Source organism: Stegodyphus dumicola, chromosome 2 (assembly GCF_044657685.1).
Source record: "Stegodyphus dumicola isolate Sdum_Otavi_A_Nest chromosome 2, ASM4465768v1".
Lineage (NCBI taxonomy): Eukaryota > Metazoa > Arthropoda > Arachnida > Araneae > Eresidae > Stegodyphus > Stegodyphus dumicola.
The window spans coordinates 4,729,887-4,749,435 of NC_140769.1; the positions used below are offsets into that span (position 1 = coordinate 4,729,887).

General features: G+C 31.0%; 1 protein-coding gene across 1 annotated transcript; it reads left to right on the plus strand.

Moving 5' to 3' along the window:
* Nucleotides 1–50: 50 nt before the first annotated feature.
* Nucleotides 51–13,947, plus strand: LOC118198878 (sesquipedalian-1-like). Its single transcript, XM_035370659.2, has 2 exons — nt 51–256; nt 7,286–13,947. The coding sequence occupies exon 2, from the start codon at nt 7,309–7,311 to the stop codon at nt 8,089–8,091; it is 783 nt and encodes a 260-aa protein (XP_035226550.1). The 5' UTR covers nt 51–256; nt 7,286–7,308; the 3' UTR covers nt 8,092–13,947.
* The last annotated feature ends 5,602 nt before the right edge of the window (nt 13,948–19,549 follow it).

Here is a 19,549-nt window from a genome sequence, read left to right on the forward strand (position 1 = left end):
GAAAGATATCTTCTTACTCTTCCCTCTGAATAGTCCTCTGTCATTGGTCCTAATCACGGAGTATAAACTTTTCCTTCCTGAAGATCTTCTGCGAGTGATAACTATTGAAAATTTTGTTTTGAGGTGTTCCGATTTATTATTTATGAATGTTTTCGTGTTCCATATATAGAAGGAAAGAAAGGAAGACACAAAAATGAACTGAAATTTGAAGTGATAGCATGTTTTGTATTTTAATGAATAGTATCAGTATTCAGTGGTAAGTTCCATTGGAAATATTTGTAATATAAGAAAATCCAAAACCAAACGTCATATATCTAAAAAATCTGTGAAAACTTTAAGTGAGAGAATATAGTTGAAGGTTTTTATTTTTATTCTCTGGATCTCTGAAAACTCACTGATGAATGAAATGGGCATTGGTGATGAAAAAGCTGTTTTAAAAGTTTAGTTATATATAATTTATAAGTTTTTCTGTCTTGAGTAATTGGTCAATTGTATTTAACTTGATTATTTTTATTCAATTTTGTATTCTTTTAATTTCCCTTGCATTTGTAATTTAAACCGTATTTTGAGCAGATTTTTCATCAAATTATCCAGACGGGGCATATGTTTTCACACTTGAGAAACTTTCCAAACATGTCGTTTAACCTTACTTCTCTTATTTACGTTCCACCTCATTGTAGCTGTATGTACTGTGTTTGTCCAAATCTATATCTGTGTTTGTTCCTCTGATATCCTTCTTGGGAACTGCAGTCAAGATTAGTTCGTGTGAGGTGCTTTACAAGGTAATTAAGAAAACTCAATATCCATCAGATTACCATGTGTTTATACTGGAATGTAGATTTCTTTTAAAGAAATAATTTTATGATAGTTACCAGTAGTTTATCCAGGAGTACTTTTCAACTGTCTTCTGAACTTAAAAGGGCCGTTCCCACTGGGGTTTATCTGAGCTAAAGCAGTCAGTTCCATTTGTCGGCTAGCTCTATTATGCCTGCATTTCAGATTTTTCAACTTGCTGCCCTATGGGAAAAAACTGCTTTTGGAGATTGGTCAGCTGCATCAGTTGTCTCCATTAGCTTAGATAAACCCCAGTGGAAACGGCCCTTAAATTGTTAGCAAAGAAAAATATAAATGCAGTTAAACTTTGCAGTTATTTGCAAAAATTTTGAGGAACCAAAAACAGATGATTTTGTGAAATGCTGCAGTAATAAATTAATTTTTAATGAATTTAAATAAAATTGCACTTTTTGCTTTGAAATATACTTTAGCTTTTTGCTAATGAAATTGCTTGAAAATCTGTAGGTGTAATGGTATGTATGTGTATAACATCATATTTTATACTTAGTCATGTTGAGCATTTAAACTTCTTACAGAACAAAGTCTTTAATCCGGAATGATCTATAATCCGGACCTCAAAGCTACAAACTGTGCATAATACCTTTATAAGTGGAATTGCTGCAAAAAATGGATAAATGTATGAAGAAAGTGACAAAGAGGTTAGTGAAAATGAAAAAATTTCGATTGACAAATTAGTCGGTATTCTCGACACAGCAATTACAGGACTTGAACAGCGGAACTTTGTAACTGAACAAGAAATAATGTCTCTTTATAGAATTAAAGAGAAAGTATTAGCATATAAAACGAAGCAACTTACATTGAAAGAAATGTTTAATAAAGTAAACAAATAAATATTAAGGTTTTTATTTTGTAAATTTTGATACCCTTTGGATCATAATTGCTCTTTATTTCATAAATTACGGTTTCATATTTTTAATTTTATAATTTCTGCATGCCATCATACCAGATTTAAATTGATGATCTATAATCCAGAAAAACCCCTAATCCGGAATCACCGAAGTCCCGAGGAGTCTGGATTAAAGACTTTGTACTGTATAACTTAATTGCACTCGCTGTACAAGAATCCAAGGTCCAGACTGGTCAGGACTTCGGCAATTCTGAATTTTGGAAATTTCTGTATTTTAAATTAGTAAGATGACATGTAGGTATGGCAGCACATAGAATTATTGTTTTTAACCCCCCTCCCTACAGAGCCAGAGCAGGTGCAACTGCTGTGGTTGCAACCAGGTGTGTCAGAATTTAAAGGTGGCAAAAATTTTAGAAGGCCTTATTGGTCATTCCCAAATTTTTGAAATTTAGAAGAGGTGCTAGGCAGTAGAATTTAGGATGTATTGGGCAGCAGAATTTAGGATCTGCAGTGATTGTACCAAGGTGCAAAATGTGCAGTGCATGTTTAACACCCCCTGCAACAACTCAAGAACCGAAAGTGCGATCCTGGGCAACAGCTATACAAGGCCTGTCGGTGTTTTGTTATTGGCCACCATGAGACTCCTTAGCCAGCAGTGTTTAAAAGTAACATGAAGAAATCTGTCAATCCAGAGAAAAGTCGCACTAACAGTACACCTGCCTCCTTTTGTATTCTCCTTTCCTAGACTTTCTACAGGGAAATTAAATATATATTTTGCTGGCGGTTCGAAGGTCTGGATATTGAACATCTAGATTTTAGACTTTGTACCATTATAACATTTTATGATTTTCAAAATGGGATAGCAGTTACTTCTGTAACAGGTTTGTTCATATCTGTAAAAATTTGTAAAGTGGAGACTGTCTGTGTGTGCTTTTTAAGTAATTTACTGACAATAATAATGTTATGTTTAAAAAAAAAAAAGTAATAAATTTTTCATGTTAGTCCAGTTAGACATAAGGGCAAGCGTTGTCCTCACGATAGAGAGACAGTATACCTGGTTTCATTTACTCAATACCAACATTAGAACAAGATTATATTACACAAAACTCTTATGATTCTAAAGCATTAATAGTTTTGGCATGAAATGAAAGTCTCTTTAAGTTATATCATTTTTTGTCTGCAACATCTGAATGAACTCACCCCCATTTTAAATATAACATATGTAATATTAAGTTATGCTGAACAGTTCGATATGTTCAGTCAGAAAATTCTGTACAGCTAGATTTCCTGTATTAAAATTAGCTTAGGAATAAATGATAGTACTTTTATCTTAACAAGATGCCATTTAACTCCAAACATAAACACTCGTGCAAAGTCTAACTAGATGGCGGCTGTCCTAATGCTACATACAGCTTCATGAAAAGAATAAATATTTTATATGTAATGAATGTAATAGTTAACCAATAAGGCTAATCTTTGGAATATGGTAGCAGGTAGTTTGGCGACATTTTGGTAAGGCGATAAATGTTACTAGCTAGGACTTTAGCAGTGTGCATGGATGAAGTTAAGAGTTTGCACAATGCCATTTTTGTGCAATTCTGGGATCTTTTTTTAAGTGAAAATAGGTCGACGTGTACATGGATGATACCGTGTATGTGCAATTCTTAAAAACGCGGCAAGCAGTGGGCGATTCTGTACTTTCTCCCAATTTTGCACCTAATCTTCGTCATGATTAAGCACTTTTATTCCATAAAAGTTCTAGCATAAGCATAATTTGGCCAGCAGATTGTTGAAAAAAAAATGTTGAGTTAAAAAAAAAAACTTTGAAAACAAAATGCTGTTCAAACAAAAACTAGCAGGTTGCTGTAGCGGGGTTAATCGCCAAGTTACCATAATCCAAAGATTAACCATGAATAATAATATAATAGTTAATGCACTTAATGGCAATGTTGTGTGTGATACCAAATTAATGGAATTCTTTGATATTTTTGCTCAAAAAGCATCAGAGAATTGCTTAAATATTAACTGTAGATGTTCATGATGCAAATACCACGTCTGGCATCCTGTTAACCTTTTCCCAGGGGCTGGGACATATATGTCCCGCACGTTCACTACTTTAAATGTGTCTCAAGAAATTTCAGTAAACTATGGAGATTTAAAATTTACTCCTTAATATGAATTACAAAGTGCAATACCCTGTCGATTTGTTTTTTTGTTCCTTTCAGTTAAAATAAGTGACTAAATGGCCAAAATACATTCAAAATTGGACCCTATAGCCCACGGAAAAAGCTTAACTCAAATTGGGTACTTGACTTCTATAGCTGTCTCGGTGAGAAAGTAGATTTGACATGTTTATGCACTGGCAAGAAATAAACAGATACCAATCTGTGCTGTGGAAGAAACAAATCATTACCAATTTTAGCTGCTTTTACATGCTTGTGTTGTGTCAATATAACGGTTTTTCATCGTAAAAATATTCATTATGCATACTATTTTCAAGCTTCCTTCAATGGAAAAAGGAGCTGTTATAGTTTATGTTTAAGGCATTAGTAGCAGCAATTGCTGAACTGTGGCTATAAGAAGGGGTCTATAAAAATGAATTTTCAGGTATCTTTATCTATACTTTTTTTTAATAAATTGCTAGCTAGATTGTATTAAATAAAATAATAAATAGAAATTTGCTGTGTACTGAAATAAGTAGAAAAGTAGAATTTTCCAGCACATTGATATATGTTGCTATTTAAGTAAATAGCAAAATAGCATACTTACAGTTAAGTAAATTTTTTACTTAACTATATTAAATATGTTAATTAATGTATATGTTAAATAAATTTAATTGAATTATATTGTTATTTAAGTGAACTGCTGACAAAATTCTATTAAATGCTGTAACAAATACAAATTTATATTGAATCCCTTCGATACGTATATGATAATTTGGGAATGATGCAGACGCATTTTGAAGCATGCATGGATGAACTGTAATGAAGAATAAACTTGAAACTCATATTGGGGAAATAAAATGCAGTCATAGCATATGTAAATTATATTTCTTTCTGTTCCATAATGTAACATTTATGTTTTATATATTATTGCGATAGAAAGAAAGAAGTACAGTAGCATCCAAATGGCAAGAGAAGCAGAGCAAAAGAAAGGGGGAAAATAAATATATATTCATCAGCAGTGAGAGATACAGAGTCGGTTCTTTGTTGAAATTTTGATCTGAGATTGAATAAAAAATATCCACAATGCACTACATAAGATGGCATGATAGATGAAACACTTCAAATTTATGTATTATAAACAATTTATACTTTTAGGAAGGAAGTGGGAGTAAGCAAGTTAAAATGAGAAATAAAAGGGACTATTGCCAAAGTAAAATTAGTAGTTTTCTTTTATATTTTACTTGCACGTGTGATTTTGTAGCACTTGTGGAAGATGAAACCAATTCACTCCTTATTCACGCTTGAGGAAAACTACTCCGTAGATGACGGGAGGAAAAACCGCAACTAGCTTGATCATTAAAACACCATTTTTATTTTGAGCAGGAAAAATTCTTCAGAAATACATTTTTACTTAAATTCGTGCCACACTGGGGATGCCAAATGCACCTGCCATTTATATATATATATATTCAGTTTATACTTTTGGTATTAGAAAAAAAAGCTTAGCGATGAGCCATGACTTTCCTAGGCATAGCAAGCAGACAAAAAGTGATATGTAATAACTGCATTTGTATTTATAGTTGGAAAATCTTTGCTTTAACACTGAGCAGCTATTGGGCAAAAGATTTTGCAATGCAGAGAAGTTTAAGGAAAGAGAGACGTAACATGCTGCAAAGTGATACAAAATAAAATAATGCACAAGGATCTATTTAACTAAAATTTATGAATTTAAGACTTTGTTGCCAAATGGTTCCAGTTAAGTTTAATAATTGTGTTTTAGTTTATATTTATATATTAAGCAACTTATGTTACATTGATAGTGAATAAATTTCCAGTTTATTGTTTACCATAGTCAGTTATGTTTTCGGGGATGTTTTATTATATTTATCAACAAATTTTTCTCTATTAAACCAGAATTGAATCAATGGTATTTTCTGCTGCCATATAGAAGACAAATAGCAAAAAAATAAGCATTTTTAAAGTACTTAAAATAGTAATTGCTCATTTTAATTTGGACTGAGCAAATCAATTTCCGGTATTTTTCTGTTAATCAGGACCGGATTCAGAAGTGCATATATGTGTATGCACACACATATATACATGCATACTGGCACATATACATGCATTTCTGAAACTGGTTCCAATAAAAGAAAAGTATCCAATTTCTCCTCTTCTGCTATTAGAAAGGTAGTATACAAATAATATACTATAGTAGTATTCTAGTCAACTAAGTTTATATCATCTTTAGTTAAGTTCTTAATTAATTAAAGTTAAATTCTTTAGTTAAGTGCTTAAATCTCATTTACAGTTAGCTTTTGTGTCTTGTGTGTAAAAGGTAGAACTTCATCTGTGAAATATTTCATAAGCACTATATATCAGTACCATGCCACTCATAGCTAGCAGTTATGAAGTTTTAACTTATTAGCCATTATTTGAATGAATTCGTTCAATTAGCCATTCATTAATAGTTGTCATTAGAATCATCTCCCCCCTCCCAACCTCTGATTGGATTGCTTTTTGTAATCGAAAAGAAAGCAAACAAGCTAAGAGAATTCGATCAGGTTTTATCAAAATTTATATTCTACAGAGAATACTATTTCTTTCTGCCTCCTTTTTCTGTGCTTTTTCTCCCTACATATGCATTTTAAACAGGGCAAAATTAAAAAATAGCAGTAGAGAAGCATATTAAGTGTTTTCTGAAAATCTCTTGCACATTTCTATGCAGTAATCATTTCATGAGTTTGGTTTTAGAAATAAATGGGTTATTTAAATTGAGATTTTACATGGGACAAACATGTATGATATGATTATTGATCCTTATTCTGTGGGGAACTGGAATATAACATCACGAAACTTCTGAACTTTTAATGCATTTTTGGCTTGAAAAAATGTATAAATGTAAAGCAGGTATATTAGTTACAACTATTTTGGAATAATTAAAAATGGTGAGGGAGTATTTCATGACAACTTGTCAATCATTATGTTAATTTAGAAGTCAAACAACAATTATGTTGTTTTCATTATGTTTCTTTTTATGGCTTGCTATTCTCAAAGTTTGAGTCGAATGATAATAATAGTGCCATCATATCTTCTTTATGTTGGTTATACGTTAAATGCTACTGAACATGGACTAAAATTCTAACATTAAGACTTAAATATTTGAGAAAAATTATTTAAAAAATCAAAATAAATACTTAAGGGATAATCTTTTATTTTTCTCAAAAACCCTTTGTAAAAATACAAATTCACCGGGGAGTGAAAATCTAATAATTGCCTCATGAAAGGATTAAAATCTTATGCAGGAGAATCTAATTTGATTATTCATGATTAAAGATAATAGACTGAACTTCTAGCATCATTTTTTTATTATTATTATTTGTTTCTATTTATATATTGAGATCTTTTTCTCTCCTCCTAGGTATTACACTTTGGTAAAGTAAAATGAAGATCAATGAGAAGAATTTGATTAATTTTGCTGTATCAAAGGCTTGTATAGACAGGGAAGGTTGGTTGGGAAAAAGAGGTGAAGTTAATAAAAGTTTTCAGAAAAGATGGTTTGTTTTAAAAGGTAATCTTTTGTTTTATTTTGAGAAGAAAGATGACAAAGAACCAGTTGGATTAGTGATTTTGGAAGGTTGTACTGTAGAATTAGCTGAAAATGAAGAAACATATGCTTTTAAACTTGTCTTTCATGGAGCTGGAAATAGAACATATATTTTATGTGCCAATAGTCAGGAAAATATGGAACAATGGATGAAGGCACTTGCTTCAGCAAGTTATGATTATATCAAATTGATGGTAGCAGAGCTTCAACGACAGTTAGATGAAATTATGGAATTGGAAAAGCAAGCTGTATCATCTGTGCCAAACCGTCTGAAAGCTAGTGGGCTTCCAACAAATAGATCTGATGGTTGTCTTTTTGGGCACGCTGCCGGTGGTGGACGTGCTCCTAGATTCAATCCATTTGATAAATGGAAGGCTGAAGCTGATGCAGAGGGTAGCCGTTCAGCTGGTGCGGGTTCTGCTATTACAGCAGCAGCATCTGAAGATGATTTGCTTCATCATGGTGCTGGAGCACGTTTGAAAGGAACTAGACAAAGGTATCTTTTTATAGAACTTCATGAATATTATGGCCAAATTTTCCGACGACTTTTTGAAGAACAGAAGAAGAAACGAGCTGCTTTACAACCAAAATCTGAACAAGACCTGATAAGCTTTATTTAATTTTATTAAAATACTTGCTTAAAATTAAAAAGGAAACATATAAAAATATTTCTTAATTTTATATTTCTTTAACAAAAGTAATATTGAAACATTTGTAAAGAAGTTGTACATGTTTGTAAATTATATTCACATTTTATAATTTTATTATTAAATAATATATGCAGATTATATATAATTCAGATTTATTATTTTTTCTGATTTTTTAATATGTTACATGTGGTAATAAATCCTCTGTGTATTTAAATGCTAAATGGTATGTTTGGTAGTCAATCAATAAACAGTAGATGGCTGCAGAAATAAAACTTCATGAAATACACAACAACCAGTTTAATTTTTTTATGCAACCTTATCTAGATATATTCCATTGGTGTACGATGGTCCCAATATGTATTGTAGCATGTATGAACACTTTGTTCAGAGTTTGTGAAGCATTTACCGGGTAAGCTTTGAGATGACCAAATGAAAAAAATCACTTCAGGCTAAGTCAGACTTCTACCAAGACTGTTAAAGAAGTTGTCACTAGAATTCAGGAAGGCACATCTGATTCGTTTGTGTCACATAAAGGATGGCATTATCATGATGGAACAATATGCTGTACAGTTCAGAGAATGAATGTTTTGGTGAATTTCAATTTAAAATTGCAACATTACATTGCAATATGATGCAGCAGTCATGCAGCATATTAACTTTTTGCCTTCACAAATGTATTAGCAAAAGGCGAAATCACAGTGCATTGATTCGCTAATATAAATTTCTCTTGTAGTAATTTTCATTTGATATGACCTCAGTGATTGGCGATATTACTTTTTGACTTCGTTTGAAAAATTTGATTGGCATTACTTTTGGTATGCCAATTTGATATTTGGTATACTTTTTGGTGCTAATCACCGATGTCTATTTTTTTATATTCTTAGAGCAGTTTATAACTTATTTATTGACTTTCTTTCATATTTGTAATTATTAAAAATTCAGCTAACGTGTTCAGTGCAAGTACCACTGCATAATTTAGAAATAATGTGAGAATACTTTTTGATTAGGAAGATAAATTAGTACAATACTTTTCAGAAGACTCGTATTACAAAAATCGTGGGATAGCAGTATACGAATTTTCAGGTAGTACTTGCAAAAACTTCTAAAAATATCAAATGGCATTATCATTTGTAATTTCACAAGTCTTTTAAAATGAATTCTGGTGTGATTAAAGCAAGTTGGTATAAATTCTAATATTTTGAATATGGAATGACTGTTGGAACTGAAGAAATGGGACATTTAGTTTTTGAATTTGTTGAGACATTCAACAATTCCTGTATCCTTGGTGTTATGGATGTACCACAGATATCTCATACAAAATATTATGTGCTGGCCAATGGTGGATTTTTAATGACCATGACTGGCTATATATGGCCAGAATTGCCCATGGTAACAGATAAGCAATAATGCAGTAATGTCTGTATTCAATATAAGTGATACTGGTGGTATATCTGTGATTTCATTGAAGCTCAGCTTAGCATGATCGGCAGCTGAAGATCCACAGAAATTCATCTGTTCGTGTAGATCTTCTGGCACAGTGCATCACTTACAGTGTTACAAGCTGATGGTAGTTTTTGAGCATAGTGGAGACTATAAATTTATGGACCTAAATTGCCACAACACTTCTTACAATGGTCTGTTTTTTAAAATAAGCAATTCAAGGCCATTACTACCTTCTGGATTTGCAGTTGTAGTGCTTGTCATCACTGCATTATCTTCTCCATCTCATTTGAGGCTGTAGCTCAAGTCAACCTTCATTCATGAGCTTTTCATGAAGCAAAACATACTAAGCAGAAATGAAGTGGGGAGAGAGCAGGCAACTCAAACAATCTACTGCAATTGTCATTTCCATGTTTACGAGGCAAGTTAAGTGACAGAAAATGACCTTGAAGTTACTATTTTAAAGTAATAGACTATAATTATCTAAAGTAACAGCTTGCTATCTGTCAGGTAGACTTCTATCTCGAGAATTTTTCTCACTCTCTGTGCTGTGCTAGATGGAGCTGCCCAGCTGGTACAGCGATTAGTAATGCAGATTGCCGTACCAGTGGGTCCAGCTTTGAAACCCCGAGAAAGCTTGTAAGCAAATAGTGTCTAAGCAGCAAGGGGGCAATCAAAGTAAATAGCGAGCTGAAAGTCCTCTCGAGTGGTTGTTGTCAGTAGAGAAGGAACCTTGGAATGAGACAACCTTGGATCACCCTACCAGGGTGTTCTCCTTATTTTTCTGTTGAGAGGGCAAGTATTCTGCTTCTGACTTTAGATCAGAAGCCCTGTCAATGATATAAGAAGTATTCTCGCTCAGAACTGGGTTGGAACTGATAGTTACTAAGGCAGGACTATACACATAAGACCAATGGTGAAATTCTACTGTCCTGCCCACTTCTACCTGTATTTATGCTAGAGGAAGCCCACGCCTTTATTAAAAAATATATATTATGCCCCAAACTTTATTGCAAAATAAGTATCCTTCACTTTTGAAATTTCAGTGTAAAGTTATTTTGATTTAATTATGAGAATTCCCCAGGTAAAATTTTTACTAAAGCAGTATTTGGTATAATAATATGAATATGAAATAAGCCATTAAAACAATGTACATTTTGTATGATGCATTACATAAAGGAATTTTGTTGTTATTATATTACTTTACAAATACAACACATATGCCAAAATCTTTTGCTGGGCAGCTTATATATAAATATTGTAATGTAAATTCTTAAATACAGTCAAAAGTCATTAATCCGGACTCGTTGGGACTTCGGCGATTCCGGATTATCGATTTTTCGGGATTATAGATCATCAGTTTAAATCTCGTAAGATGGCATGCAGAAATTCTAAAATTAAAAATATGAAACCGCTATTTATGAAATAAAGAACAATTATGATCTAAAGGGTATCAAAATTTACAAAAAAAAAAAAAAGCTTAATATTTATTTGTTTACTTTATTAAACATTTCTTTCAATATAAATTGTTTCAGTTGCTTCGTTTTATGTGATAATACTTTCTCTTTAATTCTATAAACAGACATAATTTCTTGTTCAGTAACAAAGTTCCACTGTTCAAGTCCCGTAATTGCTGTGCCTAGAATACCGACTAACTTGTCAATCGAATTTTTTTTGTTTTCACTAACCTCTCTGTCACCTTCTTCATGTCTTTATCCATTTTTTGGAGCAATTCCACTTTTTGTTTGATGGACATCGAAACATACTTTCGTTTTGTAGATCCTTTGGAAGTTTCAGCATCGGAAATTCTATTTGACATAATCGAAAGTTCAAGTTTACTTTTATAAAATTGCTCTTACGGTCTGCAAAAAATAATAAGCGGGATCCAATTCGAAGATTAAGGAACAACGCAATCATTAACATTAACTGAAATAGATAATTAGATAATTTTAGCTTACACCGTCCGTTATACATTAAACGCGCAGGCGAAAACGTATTCTGCACTTGCGCGCGCGCATATGTGCAGTAGTCAAGGTCTTAAGCGCACGCGTAAAACGCCTGTGCGCAGAAAGTTTTTAGCTTTGAGGTCCGGATTATGGGTGTCCGAATTAACGACTTTTGACTGTATATGTAATTTTCAAAGCTATATTTTAGTTGCTGAAACTGCTTGTATGTTATGAAAGTAGGGATGCCACTTTTCAGAGTTAATGTTTATAAGAATTATAACGACATGAAAGATATTTACTCCGTCTTATTCCTGACATATATGAAGTTTTGAGTGAATAGACATTTTCTATTGAATATCACATCCGTTTTAAAATTGACATTTTTTGTTATACAACCTGTTACAGTAATAATCAGTGTTAAAATTTTATGAAAAAGGAAATCTTTAATTGAATTACTATATGAATTTAATTTTTGTAGTCTAGTGTATTTACAAAATTCTAATATTTTTCATAGTGTTATATGTGAGATAGCCAAATTGGAAGCCTTTGATATATATCAAAGTTTGAAACATTCTGAATTATATTGTTCAAGGTCTAACTCTATTTGAATTGTATGCTATATTACATTGGTGTACTTTTATAGCACAGTATTACATTTATCAAGTTTTGTTTATGTTAAAAAACATCCACATTCAATATATTGATGCATCCAAACTTTTAAGAAGTAAATTTTTAAAGGTTTGGAGTGTATAAATTTTCTTAAAACAAATTCATTTTCATTAGCATTCCTCAGTTCATCTGTGGAATATTGTTATTGATTTTAAATATGATGAATTATTGCCCAGGGACACTTCATGTTTTCCTCCATTGTTCTGTAATATTTTTTATTTTTAATGTTTCAACTGTTAACTGTCAAATATTTCAGCTGTTAAATAATGTATGCAGGAATATTTTTCTTGCATATTTAACTTTTTCTGCATTCTTGTAAAATTAAATTTAACATTAAAATAATTAACTGTAAAATTAAACATTAAAAGTTCACTTCTTTTTTTTTCTTCTAATGTTTTGTATTGTTCAGTGTATACATTTAAAAGGCAGGTAGAAAGATTCTTTTTAGAGAGAAAGCAAGTCTTGTTTCTTCACCTCCCCCATTCATTTTTACTCACTTTTTAAATAAAATTCATTGTATCTAATTTCATAGTGATTGTATAGTTGTTTATTTATATTAACATATGTGAATAATGAACAGTTATAGCCTTCTAATTTATTCGACTCTTTTATTTTTTTATTAATTTATATATGGAATGCATTTTTCGTTGTTTTACTCCTCCCTAACATTAATGTGTGTTCTCTCCAGAAGTACATTTTATTCAAATGTGCATGTACTTACATGTTCTTTTTCCTCATATTTTTTCAAACTTTATTCCTGCATCATTCCGTACCTTCATCAAGTTTTTGCATTTGATCTTTTTTACGTACCTCATGTTAGTAACAACCAGGCTTAATAAGTTTATAACTTTTAATTCATTCAATAATTTATGCCATATAATTAATAGTTGACTATGATAAGAAACAGTCATAATACTCTGAAAACTGTGTGTCTATTCTATTTACTAAATAGTCAAAGTTTTTTTGTAAATTAAGATGCTTGTGTTTAACTTTGCTATTTTTTAATCATTTGCCTGTATTTGAATTTAATCAAATGTAGATAAGTGGTTATTTAGTGATGCTAAATAAAAAGTATTTGCCTAAGACATTAGCAGATGTATGAAGAAAAATTAGACAACATGAATAAATTTTCTGATTAAAAAAAAATCTTCTGGTTGCAGTGAATAGTCCAAATGAATAGCAATTACTCACCTATTATTTTCAGTTAACAATATTGTTTGTACATTTTGAGTTTTTGTTCACATTAACTAATTTAAAAGAAGGATATGTGGTAATTTTACAAAATATTTACTATTTATTCCTCCAGTAATGTTATGCAAGTTTATGCATTCTTAAACCATTTTATGTTATATAAAAGCCTAATTTATAAAATATTATCAAGGATGCGAAAAATAAAAGACTCGAACTTACATCATAAAGAATAGCTTGAGTGGCATTTAAAAGGTCTACCTGTAAATTATAATTTTTACCATTATTATGCAGTTTATACATACAGTATTTACCTTTGTGGCTTATTGAGTATTTAAATAGCATAATTATTCTCTGCATATTCCTTCTTCTCATTCTGAAGTTTGATTATTAGAACCCACTAAATTTTAAAGCGAAAATATAATAAAAAAGGGAGTGATCTTATTTTTGAATAAATACAGCATTAAAAATGTTTAAACACAACTATGTTCATCCTAATTGTGATGTGATATTAGTTCATGACATAATTCAGTTTAAAACTATGTTGCAATAAAATCTTCACATATGTGATTTAAATATAGAATATTTTTAAAAACTGACTTTTTCCATAGCATATGGTTCATCAAAACAGAACATTACTTATGCAAGTAGTATATGGTTATCACATTTGTGGTCATAGCTTTAGAATATTAAATTAAAAATTTATAACATCATTCCCTAGGAAGAGTAAAATAAACCTACATACAATACATAAAAGGTTGACTGACATCATTCTGTATGTAGAGAAACATTTGTATAATCAAGTGAATGTATAAATGTTTCAACAGCATTTAGGTAACAATTTTTCAAGTATTGTCAACAACCCCTAGAGTGGGTGATAACATTCATGTTGGAAAACTGATCTCTGTGGGGCTTCTGAAGCTTTTGTTTTTGATGAACGATTTCATATGTGCTAAAATTTTCAGAACCCGTGGCTATAGATGTATTATATAAACCAAAACATTTTCTCATCAAAATCATAATGAAAATTTAGTCAAATAATTATTTAGTATACATACAAATATAATTTTACCATGTATTAAAAACATAATCAAATATTAATACTAGTAAGCTCGATGTCCTTGTTTACTTTTACAGAAAGACAATTTTAGATTAATTAATGATATTTTAAGTTGTAAAGTTCCATGTTTTTCAGAAAAATCGACCGAATTTTTTATGTTATAAATATCTATGCTCAAAATAGTTCTTTGCATAAGTACTTATTATAAAATGTTAAATATGTGTTTTTAGGCCATTTCAAAAATTATTGAAATTTTGATATTAATTCCCAGTGAAAATTTGTTTAATATTTTTTGTTAGCCCAAAAAGGCAATTTGCCCAGAAGGGCTGCTAATTTCATTTTGACATTTTGCATTGGTTAAACTATAAACAGTGTTTCACTTCTCAAATTGCAGCCATCAAATATTAGAGCCCTGCATTATATTTAAAGAAATTAAATAATGAAGAATCTGCATGAATGTATGTATGTTTCTCACAATGTGAAAAAACAATGGTGCCTAGAAACATCAAATTTTGAATAACATAGTCCTCCACTTGAATATGGATATCCGGAAACCCAAATTTAGAATTTGTTTTATTATCTAGTTTATATTTTGTAAAACTTCAATGAATTTTTGGTTAACAATATCAACGATTATGATTGAGCATTCAAAGGTAAATGATTGTCTAATCATGTCAATAGAGTATGGCATATAAATCCTATTTTCTTTTCAATATTAAAATCTTAAAATATTTTTGAAATTGTCTTCAGCCACTTCAAATCATCAACTATAACTTTTATAATTACATCATTGGAAAGATTATATTCAATTATAAAAGCATCTGCAGCTGTAAACATTGCCCGTTCTTTATTTTTTCCATGTATTCACTATTTTAACAAAATTTTCAATTTTATTATTTTAACATAAATAATAATTGTTACAATTATTTCCTTTAAGTGACATTTTTAAATCTTTTTTTATTTTATTTATTTATTTTTATCCAGAAATATTTCACTAACAATCCAGTTTAAAAAGCCATATTGTAAAAAAATCAACATTATTAGATTACTACTTACTTAAAAATTTAACCGCTTTCTCTTTCAATTGTAATAATGCATATAAACTCTGTCCCCTTGAGAGCTATAATACTTTTACATTTGACAATAAGGTTTGGTAATCAGAATTCACATCTTCTCAAAGGTTTAGTACAAGACTGTTAAGGGCTTAACCTTTGATTATTTTAATAGGATCACAAAGTGCACTATTTAAATCTGGTAATTCATTTTTTGCTTTGAATGCTTACCAATGAATAATGCTGTAAGTAAAAATGTCCAGTGTTATCAGCTACTAATTACAGCCATGCTTTAGAATTTTATGAATTTCATCTCTATAAATTTTCCCCAAACCACTTCTGATACTTTTATCACAACAGGTAACATAAGATCTATTATAATGCAGAGAATTTCATTTTTTGCAATTAAATAAAGTTTTCTAAGTTGCAAGTTCCCCACCTGCAGCCAAGTGGTTAAAACTGCAAAATACTGGAAATTTTATCCCAAGTGAAGAGGCTGTGGCTCTGCAGTTTGTTTCCACAGTTCCTCAATGTGTAATATGAGCCTAGTTCCCTTTAGGAAATACCCTGCAAAGGCATCCCTCCTTAAACAGATAACCTTATGTGCTTTCGCATATCCAAATAACTTAACCATAAGATGCAAAGTTCTTTTTGTTGACAGCAACAAATTTTCTCAAATCATGCTTTTCTATATTTGAGGATGTTAGAAGTTGGTCAGTGTATTTCTTTGGTTTGTTGTAGTATGCTATAATGCTTTACATTAAGATGTCACATTAGTTTAGATGGTTTCATGCTGTCAACAGACAAAACTTCATTATAAATTAAAAGCAAATATGTTGTTCCACATCTTTACTGTAAAAATCAGAATTCCCTGAGTACTACAGTCTGATAATCAGTTACAACCAACAATCTGACTATCAGTTACAACCAACCCTGTTTTGAGATGCTAATCGGGGAGGGGGTTATGGTTGTATAGACATTAGGATATTTTTTGGAGGCCAGAGAGATGAAAAATTAACAACGCCTTCACCGGGAATCGAACCACGGACCTCTTGAATACCAGCCCAGTGTGCTACCGTTACACCATGAAGGCATGCCAGGGAAGTGGGAGAAATACCGTATATACTCCCTTTTTTAAAGGGCGACTAGGGTTTTAGGGGACCTAGTTGCCAAATTCTGGGTGCGAAGATTCATTATCCACAACCAACCCTTTTAGTTGGGCACCACTTGTAGCATTAGCAGATTAGCAGGATTCGTACCGTCCTTAAGTTTTTTGGAATCGATTTTTGGTCCTTAAAAGTCCTTAATTTCGACCAAAATCGGCAGAAGGTGCTTAATTTTAATCGTATGAAATTTCTGTTTTTATGACTGCCATTTCGAGTGTGAATTAGTAATTTGGAGGCATATTTTTGGCGATTCACTGATAAATATGGTTATTTGAATGGATTATGATTTGTTCCTATTTCTAATATAAATGGTGGAATACTCGAGTTTCTGAGCAAGAAGTGAAACAAGTATTTCGACATTATTTCACTTTTTCTAATGAAGAGCTCTTAAACAACTTTCCGCTTTTGGGGATGTGATTTCTTTTATTTAGAGGCTATAAATTTGGCGACGTATTAACATTTTCGCTATTTTTAAGATCAGTTTCTATAGAAAATTTTTTTAAACATTGTAACATTGATAAATTTCATTAAAATAATGGTAATATATTGAAATTATATTTAAAAAATAACATATTCTTTAAAAATATCTTCTTTTCAATTTTTTCATGATAAGAGTTTTCTTATGTAATTGTCTCAGAATATGCATCAGTCTTCTCTATAAATTTAATTTTACACATTTTCCGTCTTTTTTTTTTTTTTTTTTTTCCCAAAATATTTCTGGCTGTTTGCTGTTACAAAATTGGTAGAGGTAATTTTTCTTCGGGACATTAGACATTGCAACTTGGAAAATTTAGAAGGATTTGAAGGCAAGATTTATAGACCCATGTTTCCAGAAGATTCTGGAAAAATGTGACAAAATGAAAAATGTCTCTATGGTATTATCATGTAATGGATGTATTTTAGAGAAAGTTTGCAATGAATTTCTTACTTTTTGGAGAACATATGGAAGATCAATGAAAACATAATATTTGAGTGTTTTATTTCTGATACTAGAATCTTTTTCTTAACATGTTTATCTTGCCTTTATTTTCTACTTTTCACTAGACACAAGCATGGAAAAAAATGCTTCTAATCTTATCACATGGACAGGTATTATAGACAGGAATTTTTTGATTAATAAAGAAATTGAAAACTGGCAATTTAAAAGATTCAACTCATATGTCTTAATGCATCATACACAGGTCTGATGTTAGGCATTTTCTCACCTGGTGCAATTACGTGGAATATTAAACTTATGTCCGTAGATCCTAAATTTTACTGACTAGTGCCTTTCTAAATTCTGCTTCCAGTCAGTGCCTGCTCTAAATTCTAAGTTTTGCCATTTCTAGATTTTGTTGCTCGGTGTGTCACTAAATTCTAAATATTCTGTCACACAAACTCTGCAACTGGCATTTACCATATTTCATATTTCTTCTGATTGTTCATATTACCAAAGAAATAAAATTAGCAGCTTTCTCTATACGTAATTTCTTAGTTTTTTAGAATAACAGAAATCTTTAATTAAATCCAAAAATTCTAAAATGAAAAGGAAGCGTGTTGAAGAAAAAAACCGAATACATACAAAAAAAAGAAAATTATTCTTCAAATATATATACGGGTATTATTATGTAAGTTACCCAGTTGTTTATAATTTCCCATTTCTATTTCCACCCCAGAATGCAAATCATTTAGGCAGTTTTCAGACTTAGGTTTTAGGTGTGTAAGACAGAATGTGTTTTTAATTTACGCTTGCTTGCTGCATTAGTTCCTGCCAGCTCTGATAATTTGTAACTTTTTGTCTTTGCAGTATCGCTGCTGAATAACAGAAATCTTTAATTAAATTTGAATTAAATCTGACATTTGAAGTTGTTATGACGATAGAGTAACTGATCCAGCTTAAATTTAAATTAAATTGTATAGTCTTTGACCACTAGTCCACAATTTTTTGTTTGAATTTGATTGTTCTTGTTTAATTACATCACCATAAATTGCATGTGAATTGGTTAGCATAAGAACATGCCTTTAAGTTCTTTTTAAATAAGAGGCTTATTTAAATGTTTGTCTGACTATGTAGTTACTTTGAGACATAGCGATAACTTGCTTCATGTTGTCGGGAGTATTTGGACTACTTAACTCTTACCAAATCAAGTAAACCTTCATAGGTACATTGTGGAGAGGTTGACAAGTTAGGAGATAAAGGCACAGAAACTAGTGAGATTGAGACAATCCATAATGACTAAGATTATCTAACTACCTAATTTGTTTATTTATAATTAACTGCTTACCCTTAAAAATTATCTCTGCATATTAAAGTGAGTTATTGCCTTTCATTAATCCTTAGCATGGTACAAGATAAAACACAAAAATGTAAAATTTCATGTAAAACTAATTCTTCATATCTAATGAGACCTAAAATAATACAAAACAACTTAGTGTCACCTCTGGTGTTTTAGTGGCTTATTAGAACCTTAAAGTATATTAACTGGGTTACAACCCCTGAAACTCCACACAGAGCTATGACACTAACTCCAACAGACAGAGTCCAACTAACTTTCAAAACTTGCCAACTGGGCTCACAGTTGTTCTGATCAGCAGGTCTCTCTCTAGGCAAGGAGCAGTGGTGACAACAGCCAGTCTTTTGTTATAAATCATTCTAATTATGATTTCACTTCTTATTTTAACCTATGACGCTTGCAATAAAATCTACCTACTATTTACTAAACCTCTAGATTGAGCAAGTAATGAGACATAAAAAAAATCAACATGAAACTAACTATTAGTAAAACATAAATAAAATGTCACTTATATTCTTTCAAATATGCGAACTATCATAAGTGTGAAATATTTCATGCCATTTGATAATTTTCGTAAAATATATCGTATGCTTAAACTTATTAATAATTATGTTAATTAAGTTATGTTTAATAA